The 20753-nt window shown below is 37.0% G+C and overlaps 1 protein-coding gene across 8 annotated transcripts in view; it reads right to left on the bottom strand.

Annotated features, from left to right (window-relative positions):
* INPP4B (inositol polyphosphate-4-phosphatase type II B) overlaps positions 1–20753 on the bottom strand; it is an 842030-nt gene that overhangs the window by 63539 nt on the left and 757738 nt on the right. For all 8 annotated transcript variants that reach the window (XR_003608999.2, XM_028102335.2, XM_028102336.2 and 5 more), the window contains one exon: positions 19949–20103. Coding sequence is in view for 7 of the 8 variants with exons in the window: in XM_028102335.2 (XP_027958136.1) it covers positions 19949–20103 (155 nt within the window). In the remaining variant the exon portion in view is untranslated. The remainder of the gene's footprint in view (positions 1–19948; positions 20104–20753) is intronic.

Genomic DNA, 20753 nt, shown 5'->3' with positions numbered 1-20753 from the left:
TATATCAAAATTTGCTTTCTTCTTCCCTTGTGCAGTGCTCTTTTTGCTTCTTAGTGAACATTTCTAGAATCCATGGTGCCAAAGATTTAATAGAAATTTAAAATATACATATATATATTTTCAGCCCGTTATTCCTCAAGACTCAGCTCCAATGCTCTAGGCAAAGTGAGCGTCAGAGGCTCTTGGCCTCCTGTGAACACTTAGAGTACTTCCTGGATCTAACCAGATGGCATTCACCACATGCAGCCCTGCATTTTCTTTATTTGTGTATGTCTTGTCTCTCCTACCAGACTGGAGTTATTTTAGGACAAAGAACATATTTTATGTACCTAATGTGCCTTATACTAAAGAATCATATTTAAAATACCATTTGAGTCAAGGTCCCTCAAGAGAGCCAAGCATTGCTCTTTCTGACAGTGTCCCTGACTTGGGCCATATCCATGCTAGTTACTCAAAAAATAAATGCATTTGATTAGAATTGATTGTGCCTTAACCTTAGAAAATATCAGAAGCTCATTAGCACAATAGAGATTTAGAGTAATAGTTATTTGTATACCGATTTGATATTTTAATCAGTTTATACTGACTTGCAAATTTGGACTAATTCTGATTTATAGCCTGACTTAAATAAAAACAATCCCTCGTTTTCACAAATGATGTTAAAATGAACATCACTATGTCACTGGGCTATTATTTCTCAGATTGTGCCTTTTTTCTCTTTTTTTCCTTAGAGTATCTTTGAGGAAGCTATTTTAGATCCAATCTGTTCTTTGTTCCAACAGCATATAATAGAACAAAAGGCTAGATATTCTTTGGTTCAATATTATGTTTAAAGCACTGCAGAATTCATATACCACTCTTGCTTAACAATTATGATGAAATACTCAAGACAAGAAAGGTTTGAGATTTAAAAAAAATAAAATACAAACCCTAAAATGAAATTTTATTTTGCAGAAGCATATTTTTAATATTGCTGAAACAGTTTAATCCCATATTAAAAGCAGTAGGGAGGGCTCTTGGGCAGAATCAGTTTATGATTATCTGTTGCAAGATATCTGGTTCTAACACAGCTTTCCCTCAATCTAGGAGTAAAGGGTGGAGGTTAATTTGGGTTGAGCAGCAATGGTGTTTATGAGTCTTGAGAGGAGGTCAACTAAAATTGACACTAATAGGAGAGATTAAGTTTTTGATTGCATCACGGATTTCTAGCCCAAATATACTGTCTTGCCTGCCTCAGTCTGATGAAACCAGTTACAAAGGGGAAAAGTGCAGGCTGGTTAGAATCTCCTACGAAACCAATGTGTTTGTGGAGGGATAAGGGCTCCTAAACGTGGATACTTATAAAAGTCACTTCTCTAGTTTTTCTTAAGGTCATTGCTTTCTTAGAGAATATAACTTGATAAAGTGATCTACTTTTAATATTCATTGTCATTATATACGAATCTTAGCCTCTAGCAAAACATGCTGAAATTTCTAGAGTAACCAATAGTTTCAAAGTCTCTTGTGGGTGGAAAGTGTTCTTTCTCAATTTACCTGTCTTGTAATAATACCAACTTAAGGTCACCTTCTCTCTGCAGCCATAACAGTGCCCCATGGTCCCTGTGGGAATTAACTCCTCCCTTATCTAGGTTTCCCAAAGCAGTTTATATATAATATCAATAACAACTTAAACTGTAATTATTTCTTTGCACGTGATTCTCTCCCAATAGGCTTTGAGCTTCTTCAGGACCAGGGACACATCATGTTCATTTGTCTTTCTTTCTTTCTTTCTTTCTTTCTTTCTTTCTTTCTTTCTTTCTTTCTTTCTTTCTTTCTTTCTCTCTCTCTCTCTCTCTCTCTCTCTCTTTCTTTCTTTCTTTCTTTCTCTCTCTCTCTCTTTCTTTCTTTTCTTTCTTTCTTTTTCTTTCTTTCTTTCTTTCTTTCTTTCTTTCTTTCTTTCCTTCTTTCTTTCTTTCCTTCTTTCTTTCCTTCTTTCTTTCTTTCTTCTTTCTTTCTTTCTTTCTTTCTTTCTTTCTTTCTTTCTTTCTTTCTTTCTTTCTTTCTTTCTTTCTTTCTTTCTTTCTTTCTTTCTTTCTTCCTTCCTTCCTTCCTTCCTTCCTTCCTTCCTTCCTTCCTTCCTTCCTTCCTTCCTTCCTTCTTTCTTTCTCTCTCTTTCTTTCCTTTCTCTCTCTCTCTCTTTCTCTCTTTCTTTCTTTCTTTCTTTCTTTCTTTCTTTTTCTTTCTTTCCTTCCTTCCTTTCACTCATTCTTTTTTTTTTTTTTAGAAAGAGAGAGAGTACACTCGTGTGTGCAAGTGGGGTGGGGAAGAGTCAGAGAGTGAGGGGGAGAGAGAATCCTAAGCAGGCTCCATGGAGCCTGACACGGAACTGGTTCTCATGGGACTTGATCTCACGACCCTAAGATCATGACCTCAGCCTAAATTAAGAGTCGGAAGCTTAACCGACTGAGTCACCCAGGTGCCCCCATATATGTAATTTCAATAGGAAGCATGATTCTTGGTAAATAACATGCATTCAAAAATTGCTTCCTTCTTTGATGTAAGAGAATATTCAGAGCCATCTACTCCTTATGGTGAATGAAATATTTTTTAAAGAAATACTTACTAGAAAAAAATTTTTTTTAAATAAAAAAATAATTATGGTCAACCAAGGTCAGCCTATGTGGTCCCCATGTTGCAGAAAGAAGAGCACAGTAGGTCATCATCATGCTGTAAATCTGCCTTCTGTGGTGGTAAGTAGACCTTTGAGGGAGAGATGGCTGTGCCCCAAAGATGACATAATGTAGAGTTACTCAGGGGTCTAACCTCTCCCTTTACTTTCCCATCCCTGTGCTTTGGGCCTTCAGGAGGAAAAAGCAGGTGCTGAGTTAAGTGTAACTGTTCACCAGCATCCTGTTCTCTTTGACATCATTGCACTGCTTGTTCATCGGGGAACCAAAGTGAACTTGAACCAAGTCCAAATGGTCTCTCTCGCCAATTTTCAAACTTGGTTAAGACTTTGTGGTCTGATTTAGTCTAAGAATCAGCCACAGATTGGTTCTAGAGTTGCTACATGCTATGTACACATGACTAATTTCTGGTTCTGCACCTTCCATGATTTTCCAATATAGGTATTTCACCATGCTCAGAGAAAGTGCCCCTTGAAACATCTTTTTAAAATATTTATTTCTTTTACTTAGTTACAGGGCTCTTCAATTACCTATTAATTTGGTGTCATAGGCTAAGAATATGTTCTATCATAAAGTTGAGCCCCATTTCTTAAAGCCAAGAACATTTTTAATGGGGCCATCATACTTACTTTCTTAGTGGCAAGGCTGTCAAGGACAAAAATATATACATTTATATTTCATTACAAAATATCAATCATCTCAGCAGAGCCGGGAGAAACCTTCCTAGGCAGCAGTATATATGACAAAGGACTACATGTTTTCACTTATTACACAGTGAGACAAAGTTCTAAGGGTCACACAAATTATGGATCCAGGAACACAGAGATTGAACATAGATTAAGAGAGAGAGCCGAGGCTCTTAGAAGCACAGATGTGAAGATGGCCTGATTCTACCACTTCCTACTTGTGCAGACTTGTGCAAGTCCTTTAATCTCTCTGTGGCTGTTTCCTCATTACAGGCTTAATCTATAAGGTTTAAAATAAGGTTTAAGGAAGTTCATGTTTGTAAAGTGCCTAGAAAAATACAGTAAGCATTTTATAATGGAAGGGAAAAGAAGGAAGGGAGGAAAGAAGGAAGGGAGGGAGTAGGGAAATACAGACCTTTGTCTTACATTACTTTGTGTTCTTCATGTTACATGTAGAACATAAAATGCAATTTTGCATGTAATTATTTATAAATGTAGGGCATTTAAAAAGAAAGAATGCTTTGAGAGATGATGGCAATATCTTTCAAGGAGGGCAGGAGGAGTTGTATCTACTTTGACATGCAAGGGGATTGAAAGCTTAAGCAGAACACAACAACGATTTTCAAATACTTGCAGGCTGACATAAGGAAGGAGATACTGACGTACTCTATGTTGATCCAAACAGATGAGTGGATTAACAACTGGAAGTTATTGGGTGACAGATGTCAGCTTAACACGAAGATAAGTTTTATAAAATGTATAGCCATCCAACCACAAGATGGGTTGATACGCAAAGGAACAGACTCCCTGCTACTGGGCATGTGTAAGTAAAGGTTAGCTGACAATCTGTCAGAGAGGTTGTACACAGAATTCCTGCCTTGGTTGGCAGGGTCACTAGGTAATCCCTAAGGTCCTTTTCAAATACTGCAGTCTTAAAATACCACTAATATGAAAAGGTACAAGTGCACAGAAATGAAGTAGCTTGAAAACTGATTTTTTAGGAGAACAGCATTAAGGCTTGAAAGGTAACATTTTATTCTGTACCTAAAGCTTGTGGCCCTTCGCCAACCCATGAAAATAATGAGCAAAGTCATCTGCTTGGCATATTTGGGGGAAGTTGATGTGTCAACTTCCAGGTATTCTTTTTTTCTTAATTTGTCTCATTTTAATGAGATACACGCTGTTAGATATATTTTTACTTCATATTACATTTTTTTTTTACTTCATATTAAATTTAGTGGCCCAAATAGGAGCGTAAGAATAAGCGCATCTCTCATAAGTCATAATGACTGGATTATCTGAATGGAGGTGTAATTTATGAACAAGATCAGATCAGGTCTGAGCAAAATGAACATAAAAATAACTCATGTATGTGTTACAGTACTTATATTTTTGTATGTATATGTTTATATACAGACATCTACACACACAGGTATATATGTGTATATATAACTACTATCTATAGTTAGGCTTTCACAGTAAGTCAAAGAGTAACATTAAAAAGATTCATTGCAATTCACTTTTCCATTTCAGTTACTCTATTTGGATCATAAGTCCTGCAAGGCTGCGAAATTCATTTTGTCAAAAAAAAAAAAGTGGCTTTAGACTATTCTCTGAAGTGGTTTTACACTATTTCCTCAAACACAGAGATCTAACCTTGCTCTTGTAATTCTGTATATGGTCTTGCTGTTGCTCTGAGAAGCATATCTTTTCCCAGTTCAGACCCAAGGAGGGAATACCCTGTCATTCTCCAGCATGTCTGCTCTTACCCACCACCACAGCAGATGCCAGGTACAGAATCTTCCTTTGAAAATCCTCCCACGAAACTTAGCTAAAGGGCTAGTATCAACTTAAGAACAATAACCAGATTAAAAGATAATTACTTTATTAGGCATATATTCATTAACATAAAACACTGTGAAGCATTGGGCCAGAAGATATCTCGTTTCCCTTCCAACAGTGATTCAACAGGAAAAGCATATTTATAGATCTCTATTCTGACAGAAATGAAAAAAAATCAGTGTTAACCACACGTTCAGATTTTTCAATAAAATATTTATCTTATGTCAAAATACTATATTTTGCCTTTAGCTACCTTGGCATCAGTGGAGATGTAAGGCCACGTGATGATAATGGTGCAAGAAGTTTCTTTACATGTGAATAACACCACTGCTCCAACAGTTGCTCATTATTTATTTATTTATTTGCAGAGACATGGCAAGAATATCAGATCGCCTAGCATTTTCCTTCAAGGAGAAATAAACATCTATGGGGAGTGCACACTATCTTCCTCGTGGCAACTTTCTCTTTTAGCTGCTGGGGAACATATCAGTCTAGATGATGTGCAGAAGCGTTAAGGCTTGTCTCTGTAAGGGGGAGAGAGCCCCGTCTGCCTGGAAGACCCTCTCCCCATCCACCCTGGCCAAGGGGGCCCAGCCATGAGAAACAGGAAGAATTTCATAGAAATGAAACTCATCAAACTCCATATAAATGAGAAAACTTCTTCCCTCCTACCCTCCACACACATGGCTTCAGATTCTTTCAAGATTCTTTCAGTTTTCTTTTTTTCTTGATGTAATCAAATTAGTTAAACCAAAATTTTGCTTCCATTATGAACCAAACTCCAGGAGGAAATTAGTAGAGTTTAGCAAGATAATGGCAACATGTACTAATACCATTTTGACATTTAGCTCAAGAGAAGGATATTCAAAAGGCAGTTGCTAACTTTCAAATTAAAGTTAAAATTTTTTAAATACACATAAATTGATTTTTTAATTAGCACCTATATGCCAACATCCCCCAATTCTGAAGGCTTTTAAAAATACTTAATATTCTTTTCATTTTCTTTTCATTCCCAGCAGCCACACCAAGAGAGTACATCCTTCTTTTGTTCTTCAAGGGGTGTGGGTAAAGGTGGAAAATAAACATCCACACATTTATGCTAAAACTATATAAAGCAGACTGCAAAGGAACATGACTTTCTTTTACTTGGCAGAAACAGAAATGGAAAATAATTTCTATTTTCCATTACGGTCTGAAACCGTAACCTCAGTAATGTAAAGTTTAAATTTATAAAAGAACTTTAAGGATTGCATTTGGGGGGATTATAACTGACTACATGAATATCAAACCGTATTACTCGCTAAAAATAGATTTATTTAATTCCCAAATAAAGCACCATTATTTAGAATTAATTTTCAATTATGTACAGTCTCTTCTGTCTGTTCAGGAATCACACAATTCACTAGGGACCTTTAACTTATTAACGTGCACAATAAAATTGTATTTATGAAGTCAAACCACCGAGGAAAAAAAGATTAAACTCAGCAAACGTTTGCCAGAGTCTGGGCTTTCCAGAGGCTGCCAACCACTCATTTCTCACGTGGTCAAGCTGGACCCATGGCGGCACCGCACAGCTGCTTCTGTTACCTCTGATTTTATGACCATGTACTATTTAATCATATGTACCTTGCACGTAGGCATGTGAGGTTTTGTTATCTTATTGGAAAAATGGTTTTTTTCTTTTCTTTTCTTTTTTTTTGCGACTAGAGATAGTGGAGTTTTCAATACATGTATCTATTTGAAGAGCTGCTGCTATAAAATCAGTCTGTTCTCATGAAGAGGAAGGCATTTGCTTCCTCTTTTCTGGCAAAAATAATATCTCTTGACAGCTCTAATATGCTGTTTTCTCACTTTTGTTCCAGTAGTTCCAAGAGAAAAAAAATACCATAAAATCAAATAAAACTATCTGTGTTATAAACATTCCATCTCTGAATTCATGTTATAAAATTAAATTATGGAACAGAAACTGAACAAAGGATGATATCTATTGTATTCTTATTTTCCAGAGCAAAAGAGCAGTCAAGGTGATTTGCAAACTCTGAGGCATATAAAAATATAATGCTATTATTTTCTCAAATAGTTGAGGGGACAGATATCACTTTGAAAACACATAAATTCAGATGTAAGAGACTGAATTTTTTTTCCGGCAGTTTGAAAATACTATAAATCAGTATTATTCAACTTGATTTGACAAGTGCTAAGTATAGATTTAGAAGTCTTTAGCTTAGGATAGAGGGGATGCTTTATGTGGTTTTATTCTTAGGTATTTAAATCCTGCCTTGTTTTAAAAAGAATTTAAGGCAGTTTAAATGGATACATAAAATTCAGTAAGATATCAAGAATGAAAAGTGGGAAAGAAACAGTAAATGCAAGGGTTATAACATAAAAAGAAATTAGGAATGAGGCCACTATATTTTTTTTAAAGGCCCATTAAGAATGCTATCTATTTCTAGTAGATGGATCACAGAATTGGCTGTGAGCTTTTTAGGAGTCTCTACAAAAAGGAAATCACGAAATTAAAACTCACATGCACACGCAATCACATCCAGCTACCCCATTCCCATACACAAATGTACACATGCACTGGAGTTGTTCTGGAGAATCATAAACAAACCTAATATTAATGCTGTAGAAAGGAATGCAAAGACCATTCACAGAGAGGGAACTTTACAAGGTAATGAAAAATACCTGCAACACAGATGAACTTTGAAAATAGTATGCTAAGTAGGGGTGCCTGGGTGGCTCAGTCGTTAAGCGTCTGCCTTCGGCTCAGGTCATGATCCCAGGGTCCTGGGATCGAGCCCCGCATCGGGCTCCCTGCTCGGCGGGAAGCCTGCTTCTCCCTCTCCCACTCCCTCTGCTTGTGTTCCCTCTCTCACTGTGTCTCTCTGTCAAATAAATACATAAAATCTTTAAAAAAAATAGTATGCTAAGTAAAAGAAGTCATTCACAAAAGACCACATATTCTATGATTCTATTCATGTGAAATGTCCAGAACAGGCAAAAGTGACAAACATTTTCTAAAATTATATTGTGATGATGATTGTACAACTTTGTGAATATACTAAAATCTATTAAATTGTACAATTTTAATGTGTGAATTTTTTCTTTTTAAACTTCAGATTAACAAGAAGTTAGTTTTTGACATAAATATATCTCATATATTTCATGGGATTTTTTTTTTTTAATTGAAGTATGGTTGAAACACAATGTTAACTGTTTCAGGTGTATAACGTAGTGGTTTGACAAGCCTCTGTGTTATGCTGTTCTCACCACCAGTGTAGCTACCCTGTCACCATACCACACTATTACAATATCATTGACCAGATTCTCTATGCTGTATCTTTTATCCCCTGACTAATTGATTCTATACCTCTAACTCCCCTTCACCCTTAAGTGGATGAATTTTATGGTATGGTATGGTATGGTATGGTAGGTGTATGTGAATTTTATCTCAGCAAAACTGTTAAAAATGTATTACCATCCTTACACTAGACCAGAGGTTATGAAACCTAAGTATGCACCACAGTCACCTGGAGAGTTTGTTAAAGCACTGATTGCTGGGCCGCACTCCTACAGTTTCTGATTCAGTAGGACTGGGGTGAGGCCTGAGAATCTGGATTTACAACAAGTTCTTGGGGGATGCTGATGCTGCTGGCCTGGGAACCACTCTTTGAGAATCAGTGCATAGACAATATGAATAATTGCAAGGGCTGTTTCTTTTACTTTCTTCAGTGTAGTCTGAGGAGTCACACCAATGCACAGTTTAGTACAGACAGTTTGATGAGACACCATTATGACAAAGAAGTTGGTAGCAATAAGCATAGTACCAGTAACAACTGCAGCAGCATGTACTTTTTACTGATCGTTACTATGTAACTATGTTACTATGTTACTATGTACTCTGTTATGTGCTTTGATGATCATTATTTAATTTAATCCTCACAATAGCCCTATGAGATGAAGATGCTGGGGAAATCAACACTGCAATAGTTAAACTTTATCAAGCACTTAACTTGATATTCCTGTTACCAATTTCTTCGTATATACGGTTTCTCTTTACACATAAAGAACCCAAAGGTTCCTAGGATTTTCTTCTCACTGCAAGAAGTGGAGAACCAGGCCAACTATCCCCAAAGTCCTTCCTCTTCACCACTGACCTACACTCACTACTCTTCACCAAGCTGGCTTAATTCTTAGATTTTAGAGGATTCAAAGCAACAACTCCACCAAAATAATGCTGTGATACTTGAGAAATACTACATGTGATTTTTTTTTACTGTAATAAACTACTAATTTTCTAAATGATATGCTTTATAAATTACACTCTTGATCCCTGTAATGATGTCATTCACACTCATATGAATCCTGATAGACTCAATGAATGGGAGAGAATAGGGTGTAATTGCGCATATTATATTTTTGCTCACAGGACTTGAGACCATTCTCCTCGGGCACAAATGCATTACGATGGACATTTGAACTTTCCTGTCATCTGTGATCTTTCTGTCACGAGAAAAGTTTACAGTATTTTGACTACTTTTCCATAAACTTACTGACACCCAATTTAGTTTTTTATTAGACAGTGGCCAATGAAGACTTTCAGTTTGTTCTCCTGGGCTAAAGACTGGAGCATTATAAGAAAAATTCAGGTCAGAAGGAGGGTTGAAACCTTTCTATGACAGTGTTTACCCAAGTAGACTAAACACTCTGATGAAGGCAAGAATTTTTACACAGTACACTGATGATACATTGATTATAACAGTTTTTGTTTTATTCTTCTGGGTTTTAGGACAAATATAACAGGCACATCAAGTCCATGAATTCATTAATATCATTGCTTAGGACAAGGCTTAAGGTAATGATTGTTCAAGTGACACTTGTGGAAAAAAATTATTAGGTGGTTTAGTGAATGACTGAGATTTGGGAAGCATTATAATATGGGAACTAAATGCCCTAACAAATTTGCCAACTTTAAAAGCAAGCTAGGTCTGAGATAGAACTGTGATATTTGTTTCATATCCATATGTTTAATTCTAAGTTGTTTCTCTCTTTGAAGGGGGTGTTCGGGTTCAGCAACATGTGGCTACACCCACTCACTTCCTTTACTCTTGCATCTCAACTTTTCAGGAGCAGAAACAGACTTTCTAGATTTTGGCACATCTGAATGATGTGGTTTCCACATATCACTTAGGCCTGGATCAACTGCATCTCTGGCTTTTTAAAAGAAAACAAGCCCTTTCTAGGACTAGTTCCTGCTACACCTCATTTTCCAAGTGCAAAAGCATCAATCACCTCCCTTATTGCCCCTGTGTGTGTGTGTGTGTGTGTACACGTGTCTCAGCTGGAAGTCTCTGTCCCTTATCTAAAATGGACCACTAAAATGTCTCATATCATGTCACAGGCTCCTGTCAAAACACTCCATTTCTCTGTCCAAACCCAAGAGACCCTTCTGGCCTACTCCACTGTGCTTTTATTTTCTGGAAAAACAAAACAAAACAAAAAACAAATAAAAATATTTTTAAAAACTATCATTCCTGAAGCTCTCTTATCTAGAACTTGACTTAAACAATAAATCAGCAGTTCATATATGCTAGAACCCTTTCATAACTGGCATTATATGCAAATCTCCAATATATGAAACATATAATAAAGATGAGATGCTAGAAGTGGAAACACAGATGGCCAATCAATGTTTAGAAAGATATTCAATATCACTTATCATCAGGAAAATACAAAATAAATCAAGATATCACTTTCTACCCATCAGATTGGTAAAAACCTATCCAGTGCACATATTTGGGCATGTGGGAAATGGGAACACAGGTGCATGGGTTGAGGGATATAAATAGTATAGCTGTTTTGAAGAGCAATATGGTAACATCTACTAGAAATGAAAATATAAATATCTTACCACCCATTTCACTTTTATGTTTATTATACTGGAGAAAGTCTCATACTTGTATTCACGGATACACTCATGAGTATGGCTACTGCACTGTTTGTAATAGCAAAATATCAGAGACAACCTAAAATTCAATAGGGGAATAGATAAATTATGGTCTATTCATATGAGGGAATACTATGTTAAAGGAGAGGACTAGACCTATTTATGAATGTAGATCTTTAAAAAAAACAAACAAACCTGATACCTGCTGAAGACAATGAGTTGTTGGATGTGCCACACATGATGCTTTACGTAAATACAAACACTCAACAAATGTGATGAATTCACAAACAGTACCTTTACCTCACCCACTTAGATTTTTCTAGTCAAGAACTCCTAACTCCTCCTTGCTGCTTCCCTAAATTATATTCATCCTCAAGATACAGCTCAAATCCTACCTTCCCCAGGACCACCCCTGCCTACAGTGATTTCTTTTCCCTTCTGATCCACTCCAGTAATAGAAGTTTTAGGCATGTGGACTCCTCTGTCTCATACTATCCCCGTGGGCATTAACAGAGGTTCCTCCTATAGAATGTAATGTTTACATTTACATTACATTACAATTCTTAGTGCATAGCAAGAAGTCATTGATTACTAGCTCTTGTTCTTATTACAAATGCATTTTTCCCCTTTGCTTAGCATGGTACTCTGCCGTAGAAGATATTCAATAAATGTTAACGTTTGACTCTGAATATGGTGATGACATACTTCTGTTACTGATGTATTTGCCCGGGCCATCTCCTGAGGTGGGGTTCTTGGCTTGTTATTTACTGGATATCCTAGATCACCAGTGAGGTCTGTGGGCATTTGAGGTCGGACATGCGCAAGTTCCACTCCCTGAATGCTGAGGCGCTGCTGTCCGGGATGGCATATGGTCACTAACCCTTTGTTCCAGGCTTGGTTGCTCCTAGATTCTCCTGATACCATTGGCAGGGTTCTCGCAAGATTTCCAAACCATCTAGCCCATAGTCATTGAGAGAGAGTTTAAGCTTTTTAGAAACCAAGTATTATTCTTGGGGCTTTTCTTTTAAGACCTTAAAGACCAGGGAAACTCAATTCCAGGAGTATCAGAGGAGGCATGGAGGAGAAACCTGGGCTAAGGAAGAATAGGCAAGGCAGGTGGCGATGTGGAGAACATGGGGAGCAAGCAGACCATCTGATACCACTGAGCACAGAGACTTTCAGTTAGTGATCTCATTTAACACAACAACCACAGAACAGAGAGATCGTTATCCCTACATTACAGATGAGGAAACTGAGGCCTGGAGATTAATTTGTCCAAAGATGTACAGACAATGAGTGTTAGAATAAGGATTCTTCTGCAGATCTGCTTGACTTTAAAAACTCATGTTTGTGGCAGAAGTTAAATCCACTTCAATTAAATTCATTTTGTTTCCATAAACAAAATTAAAAAAACTCTATTCCATATGCTTATAATTCTAGGCCATCAGGTAATAATTTCAAGAATTGAAAGAAGTGACTTATTTGAAAAACAAACTGAGGGTTCTAGAGGGGAGAGGGGTGGGGGGATGGGTTAGTCTGGTGATGGGTATTAAGGAGGGCACGTTCTGCATGGAGCACTGGGTATTATATGCAAACAATGAATCATGGAACACTACATCAAAAACTAATGATGTAATGTATGGTGATTAACATAACATAATAATAAAAAAAAGAAAAAGAAAAGAAGTGACTTATTTGGGAAGGTGTGTGTGCAAAGCTGGTAGGTGCTCTGGATGACAAGCACAGGGTCCCATGCCACTAGAGGCAGAAAACAAATACTCTACACAAAACAAATTAGGAAGAAGAAATAGACCTAAGTCATGACTTTTTTAGAATCAAACAATACAACATGCAATAAATGTATAAAGATTACCTAAAAACAGCACATACGTTTTGTTCAGAAAGTTGAAAGTTTTTCTGTAGGTCATTCTTTGATTTCTCCAATAAGCTCAGTTCCCTTTTGGTAGTATATCAGTGGATATCTTCTTAAAGGATACTTTCTCCAACATGATTTTTTAAAAAGTGTATTCTTTGCCACTATCTTTCACCTTACGGTAAACTGAAGCAAAAACATCCTAATGGGGTCAGTGTTCACATAACTATTAGCAACCCTACGATGAAGGTGACTCCATCTGGGCTTATTGCTTTTATTCGTCACAGATACAGACTGAAGGAATGCAGCAAATACACTACTGAAGTTCTCCAGGGAAGAGAGAACACTTGGTGCTAATGGGAAAACTATTCCCGCTTAGGCTGCTCTACACAAACACAGCCCTTTCAGGCAGTCAGGACATAACTGAAAGCTTCAATTACCTCTGCCTACAGTGCATATTATTCACTTTAATATTTGAAATAGCAGAGAATATGACATAATAGCAGCTTTTCTCTGACTCATACGATCCAACAAAAGTAAAGGAAAAAAAGATGAAGTGAAAACAAGACCAAGAAAAGAAGTTTTCTATTTGAACACAAATGAACTACATGACTCAAAAGTAAAACCCACAAAGAAGTAAGCCAGAAATAATCTTTACTGATGGACATCAATCGGTTAAGGGGCACTTATTTATAAAGCAGAACATTTCATCAGTTAGGAAATAAAAACAAAATAAATTTCAGGTGCATCATGTTGAGAATATGCCATTCAACAAGATAAAACTCAACAAGTCTGATAAGCCTTTCAGTCTTTCTCTTATGAATTCAATATTTACTAAAATAGAGTGATGAAAGCCTTGTATCTAAAGGATGACAAATAGGTTATATGCTGAAATGAACCCTGATTAATCTTACTAATGGCATATCAACTATCTTAATTTTAAGGAGCCATTATAGAATGACAGACTGCAGAGTAACGTAGAGTAAGGAAAATAAAAGGTACAGACAACTGTACCTTTACGGTGTCACAGTGTTACATTGTAGACACACATAATCCCGGGGTTCCTGTTAAGGGAAATAAGAGGGTACTGGCATTTTCATTTTCATATCCTTTTTAGTGGCTCTTAAATTTCCCAACACAATCATTTTTGATAAAGCATGGCATTTTATAATCCAGTGAAATTTTGTATTCTAAAATCCATTCCTAATTGCCTATTAATGAAATACAAGCTTAAAAGTCCTTACTAAAAATGCTTCCCATAAATGCACTGGGACAAAATGGCTCTTAGCATCAATGGAGATTCCATAACCAAAAACTGAGAGCTAATACTGCATTATCCCTTTCTTTTAAAAACAATCTGCCAATTATGCTGCCACCATTTTTGTAAATTTCCCCTAAAGAGGATTCAAGGGAGAATTTGTCAATACACGTACACTTCAAAACTCAAGGAAAGGATAGATATACCAGGTTTATAGTCTTACCACAAAGCCATTAAAATAAGTTACTGAAGGGTGGTAGGTTTAAATGAGGTCTACTTCAGTCAAGTGATTTGCCACCTGGTCTCCACCCCAGAAGCTGGTTTGGGGAGGGACTTCTGCCATTTAGCCCCCGAGCCCCCCAGGGTTTCTAAGGACAGTTGAGAATCATTGTTTTGGTCTTGCAGTTTAGGCAGCTACCGAGAGTTCCTTACAGAGCCAGGTCTTTCCAGTTACTCTGCTAACTCGGCTCATTTGAATAGGCCCTTCTGCTACTTCAGTCAAGCCGACTGTAACCAGAGGCACGCATCAGGAGTGTGCGCCTGTGGGTAATACTGGCTATGTAGGAAAAGAGAATGACATTTTTGAAAATAGTACAAAGGGTGGATTCAGATAATGAGTTAAGATAGGTTTTTTGTGGCCTGTTTGTTTTTGAATCGGTATCATAATGTCTCCAAAAGCTTTCAATTTCGTCTTCTGGAACTTTTGTTGATAAATATGTCACAACTGAGTAGTAATCTCATGTTTAATTCTAAATGCCTATGTATGCACAAAACTCCTTATATAGATGACCTGAACATTTTATAAACCTGTGTTATTCATTCATTCATCTACTCATTCACTGAGTATTTATCGAGAACCTACTATCACTAGGCATGTACTGGGAAGATTGCAATGGACAAAGGAGAACCAAAATACCTGCTCTCATGGAGCTTATTCTGCCAAGGGAGTTTCTGACTAAGCAGCCAAATGAAGCTTTACTTATTTCTCTTTATCTATTACATTTCATTTATCCATAAATAATCTGAAACTTACAGAGAGAAGCAAAATGCAATAGAAAAATTTAATATAGATAAGGAAAAGTAAAACCCAAAAAACAGCAATGATATTATAACCTTGGTGAACTTTAAAAAAATCCAGAGCAAAAAGCCTGAAAGGTGGTTAGAATAATTCAACGGTAAAATAAACTGCAACTGATGTTAAATAAAGTAAAAAACCAGTATTTTCAAAAGCATAAAAATCAAAGTCCTCTAAAACACTGATTTTTTAAAATCTAAGGTTGTGTCCCAGAATATTAAAATTCTTAAAAAATTTAGATCCCTGGGTCTACCTCAGATCTTCCCAATTATAAATCATATGGGATCCAAAGATAGATAGTTTTGAAAAGCCCCAGAAGCAGTCCGAGGCACCTTTTAAAGCCACTGTCTGAGGGTGGGATTTCCTAGATGGCAGACCGAGGAGTTCTACAAATCCTCTTTCTCCCAAAAAACGATGAGAATGGAAAATACAGTCAAATCAACCACTTCAGGACCTTGGTAATCAACGGAAATCAAGCAACATGCTGAGAACTGTTGCTTCTTGGAAAACTACCCACAGTGGGGAAGCGGAGGGGAAGTGTGTGGTCTTCCTGCCCCTCTCAGCTCAAGTTCTACTCTGGTGAGCTGGCGGTGCGCTGGACTGCACTGAATGCGGACAGTGGAAAATGCCACTCCCATGCATTGTGCAAAAACAGCAGTGCTCTTCAGGCAAACGGATGCTGACAGTCGACCTCTTAGCTAGCCTGAGATAGCAGTCCCACTGGGCCACTCCCAGATGACTAGCTGTTCATCTAACCAGAGATCCTGAAAATGAGAGAGCCATGGAGGGTTTTGATAAACTTTCACACATCCCGGCCAACTAGGAGGACCTAACAGGTCTGGTGGAAATAAAAGGCAGAGTAGGTTTGAAAACTCCTGAACTCTGAATAGGTTCACAATCCACAATCAACATCAAAAGAGGTTGGAAGCTTTATTGGATTGAATTGTTGGAGTGCAACCTCTGGCTTATCATTAACCACTGAACTACAGACACCGAAGGACAACCCCAGGAAACAAGGCTTAGACATAGAAGTAAGAACCAAATTGCTATCTTGAATATAATTGAAAATACAATCTAAAAAAAAGACAAAATTGTTACATGGTTGTGAAAAACAGAAGGCAACAGAATGGATTCCTATGTGGACTGTTCTTCATTTATTCAACCCCTATTTATATTTGCTTTACTACGGACGAGACACTCTGCTCAATGCCCCAGTACAATGGTGGACATAATAGATAAGGCTGAAATTAAATAGTTCATATTCTAGAACTAGGGTCTGCTCTTCACAGGTCTCAGGATTTGGGGCAGATTTCTCTAGTCTTACACACAGTCTCAAATTCCTAAAAGCACCTGGTTTTTAATGATTTATATGACTTATATAATACACTTGACCTTTGACCAACACAGGGGTTAGGAGCACCAAACCCCTGCACAGTGGAAAATCCATGTATAATGTCTGAGTCCCCTAAAATTTAACCAGTAATAGCCTACTGTTGACAGAAAGCCTTACTGATAACATACACAGTTGATTAACATATCTTTTGTATGTTATATGTATTATATACTGTATTCTTACAATAAAGTAAGCTAGGAAAAAGAAAATGTTATAAGGAAAATCATAAGAAGATAAAATACATTTACTGTACTGTGTTTATAAAAAAAAAAATCCACATGTAAGTAGACCCATGCAGTTCAAACTTGTGTTGGTTTGGTCAAGGGTCAACTGTAACAGATCTGAGGGAGTCAAATACATTACCAAATAATTTTAAGTGATAGTATTTTGTTTCATTTGGTACAAAGAAAATAACATTAAAATATGACAAGGGCACTTACGTTCCAGTGCTCTGATACTTTCTGTCTCAATAGTCTTTGCCAAAACATTCTAGAGCTCAGTTTCATTATTTATAAAGTAAAGCAGATTTGACTAGATTTCTAGGGTGACTCTTTGATGTCAAATCTATGACTCAAGTTCCAAGGGCATACAATAATACACATTAACATAAAAATACTTACAAGAAACCTATCCAGGCCTACTTTAATGAATACAATCCATCCATAATTAGCACAGCATTTGTAAACACACGCACACTTTAAGGTGGAATTTAAAGAACTATTTTCTTGAATAGATAAAGCATTGCATTTGAAACCTTGTTTATTAGAATTGGCAGTAGACTTTATTTTAATATATGGTATTAGAGTCAAAACTTGTCATAATATATTCACAAAGATTATAGGGACCATAGTGATTATATTTTACTGTACCTGAGATCAGAATGTTAACATCATGACTCTTGATATTTATTTTTTATTTACTTAACAAGTATTACACAGTAATCACTCTGTAATCACTTTACATATATCAATTCATTTAATCCTCAAGATACTCCTCCGAAGAGCTACTATTATTATCACATCTGTTTTGCAGATAAAGGAAACTGAGGCCTCAAGAGGTTGACTAACTTGCCTAAGGCACCAACCAGGTAGGAGGCAGTAAGACATTAAACTCGCTCATGGCTGGGGTACCTGGGTGGCTCAGTCAGTTAAGCATCTGCCTTTGGCTCAGGTCATGATCCCAGAGTCCTGGGATCCAGCCCTGCATCAGGCTCCCAGCTCAGCGGGGAGTCTGCTTCTCCCTCTCTCTGCACCCCATTGTTCTCTCTCTCTCTCAAGTAAATAAATAAAAGCTTTAAACAAAACAAAACAAAACAAAAAACCCCTTGCCAATGGCTAGTAAGTGGCGTATAGGCTGCATTAAAACTCAGGTCAGCTGGCTCCCAAACCCCATGCTCTCATTTACTGGATAGTGCCAGAAACCATAAACCAATAGGCTTGTACTATAATACAGAATATCCAAAGAAGGAAATTATAGCAGTTATTAAAGGAAAGGACATATATCATTTCCCTTAAACATATGCACACACACACACACACACACACACACACACACGCGTGCCCTCACAGACTCACACAGCTCTCGTGCATTCACAAAACCAAATGATAAATTTGACAGATTTGAAATTTATAAAAAATATGTATATAAATATAAATATAAATATATATAGATCCCCCAGAGAAGTGGTGGTATAGAAGTTAAGATCTTCAGTGTTTTTAGATTAAAATTGTTAGACCTTACATTTTTTAACAATCCAAAAATGAACCCTATAAATGTTATGTTGTGAGCAAGTATGTTACATATATAATGTCAATTTTATACAACCTTTATGCAATACCACACTATCTAGTTTTATATTTTAACATGTATATGATACACCTTTTATTTACCAATTTGAAAGAATCATCTTTCTAATTTAAGGGTCCTCTTTTATCTCTGCCTTAAATAAACAACAATTGCATCTTCCAGATAATTCGTGTTTGTTGAATCATTGTAGTCCTCTGGTGTGTATCTGGCCTATGATAATCATGTGTTCCTCTTCTCCCCACCTAGTACCTTTGCTGTAACCATAGTGATATTTGTATTCTTTTTCTTCACTTTAGAAGATTTCAGCTTCAGATTCTGAATTCTTCCTATTAGTGCTGAGAGATTATTTTTAAAAGAAGTTTTTTTATATCAACCAAGTGCATTTTATATGGCTGAGATGTTCATGTCAGGCCTTGAAGACATCCTCATACATTTATCAAGAAATCATAATAGAACTCCACTGAACAATGAAAATGCCAAGCGACATGAAATGGGGAAACAGAGAGGGCTCCAGAAATCTCTCACGTAGTGGGGAAAGCATGCAGGCACAAGGCATGCGCAGGCAAGCGTCCACATCCCCACCGAAAGACTGCAGCCGTTAAAAAAGGCGGGGGGGGGGGGCGAGCTAATGATATGCCAGATAGAAAGCTGCCCTCTCTAGAGCAACAGGACATTCCTTTCTGGAAATACAAGAGTGTGTCCCATGCTATCTGGTGTGCTTCTGAGCCTGTCTTTGCAGCAAAAAGACAATTACGTTTAACTTTTAAATTAACGTGTGTCCTTCCTGACAGACACTGTGAATGAGACACCTTTTCCTCCCCATTATGGCTTAGACTTTAGATTTAATTACTGTGGAAATGAATCAAGAAACATGACTTCAGGCATAGCATTCTAAATGTCGGCAGAGGAACAATATTAATTCTCTATTCTAAAGTATCTGTGTCAGCCCACCTTTATGATGAGTGATGTGAAAATAATTTTAGGAAGGAGATGACCGACCCGGAGACCCTACAAGACATTGCGAGGATCACCTGTTAGTTGCGGTCAGGAGAGATTTTCTGTGGATAACGACAGAGTTTTATGTTGTACATTTTCATAATTACTAATATATAAAGAAATTGTTCTTCAAGTTATATATGAAAGGACCAGAGCCCTTTAAAACTTAGATCTAAATGAGTTCATAAGCTGTTATCAAAATCCGGCCACCTTCTCTTTTATTGCCTCAAATGAGTAGGCGGAATGCTTAATATTATTTTATCTTTCATGCCATGAGCTATGAGCCATGGAAATGCAGTGAAGTCACTATTTAGTCTGCCAGTAAAATATATATTTGGAAAACAAAAGCCCCCCAACTTTAAAATGGCCTTAAAAGAAAGAAAGTTGCAGACATGCAGGCTACCTTCTCATACAATCCAGGGCTCGGATAAAGAAGTCCTTGTGTAGCTGGTGCTCGTCTCTCAGGATTGAGCACTGTTCCAGAGTCACCGACATCGATGTCCTGTCCTTGGCACTTTTGCAACAGGTGAAACGAATGCCATTGAGTTTGCGACAAATCTGCAACACAGACATACAAACAGCTCGTTGCCCATCTGTAGATGACTCTAAAGTGTCGGACTCGTCTATAAACACTTCTTACCTAAACATGCCAAATTTATGTGAATTTATGATAGTCAATTGGTTCAACCTGCCCTAGCAAATGAAACACATTATCTTTTCATTTCAAAAGCCAGGGGAACAGATTGAATTTATTTAGTTCTTTCTATGTGATGTGTGAGGTGTGGGGCTGTTGAAGCCATATGAGATGGTCACTACCCTGAGAGGGGGCCTGAGCCGTAGCGGATGATAGTAATAATCACCGCTTAGGAGCAACACCTTAATTGTGAAGGGAAAATGAAACTAGACTTCCTGGATCAGACACTTGGTTTGAATCCTAAATAGCTAACATCTTCTTACTTTACATTTAAGAAACCTTTGCGAGTTTTGGCTTTAGGTTATGAGATTTCAAACATCTACATGGTGCCATGAAGCAGATAAGTGAACCACTAGCCACTCATCAATGCAACTAGTAAAAATAAGGACACCAAAGGGTCACTGTTAAGTGCACATCTACTCTATCAGGTATAATGTTAATAAATTTCATACAGATTTGCTCTTTTAATTATTTTTTAAAATAATTTATTTATTTACTTATTTATTTATTGAGA

The sequence above is a fragment of the Eumetopias jubatus genome, unplaced genomic scaffold, assembly GCF_037043125.1.
Source record: "Eumetopias jubatus isolate StellerSeaLion01/CBP00866 unplaced genomic scaffold, mEumJub1_p1.0 scaffold_2, whole genome shotgun sequence".
In the NCBI taxonomy this organism is placed as follows: Eukaryota; Metazoa; Chordata; class Mammalia; order Carnivora; family Otariidae; genus Eumetopias; species Eumetopias jubatus.
Note: the sequence above shows the minus strand (reverse complement) of the source record. Positions and strands in the feature narration are given on the sequence as shown.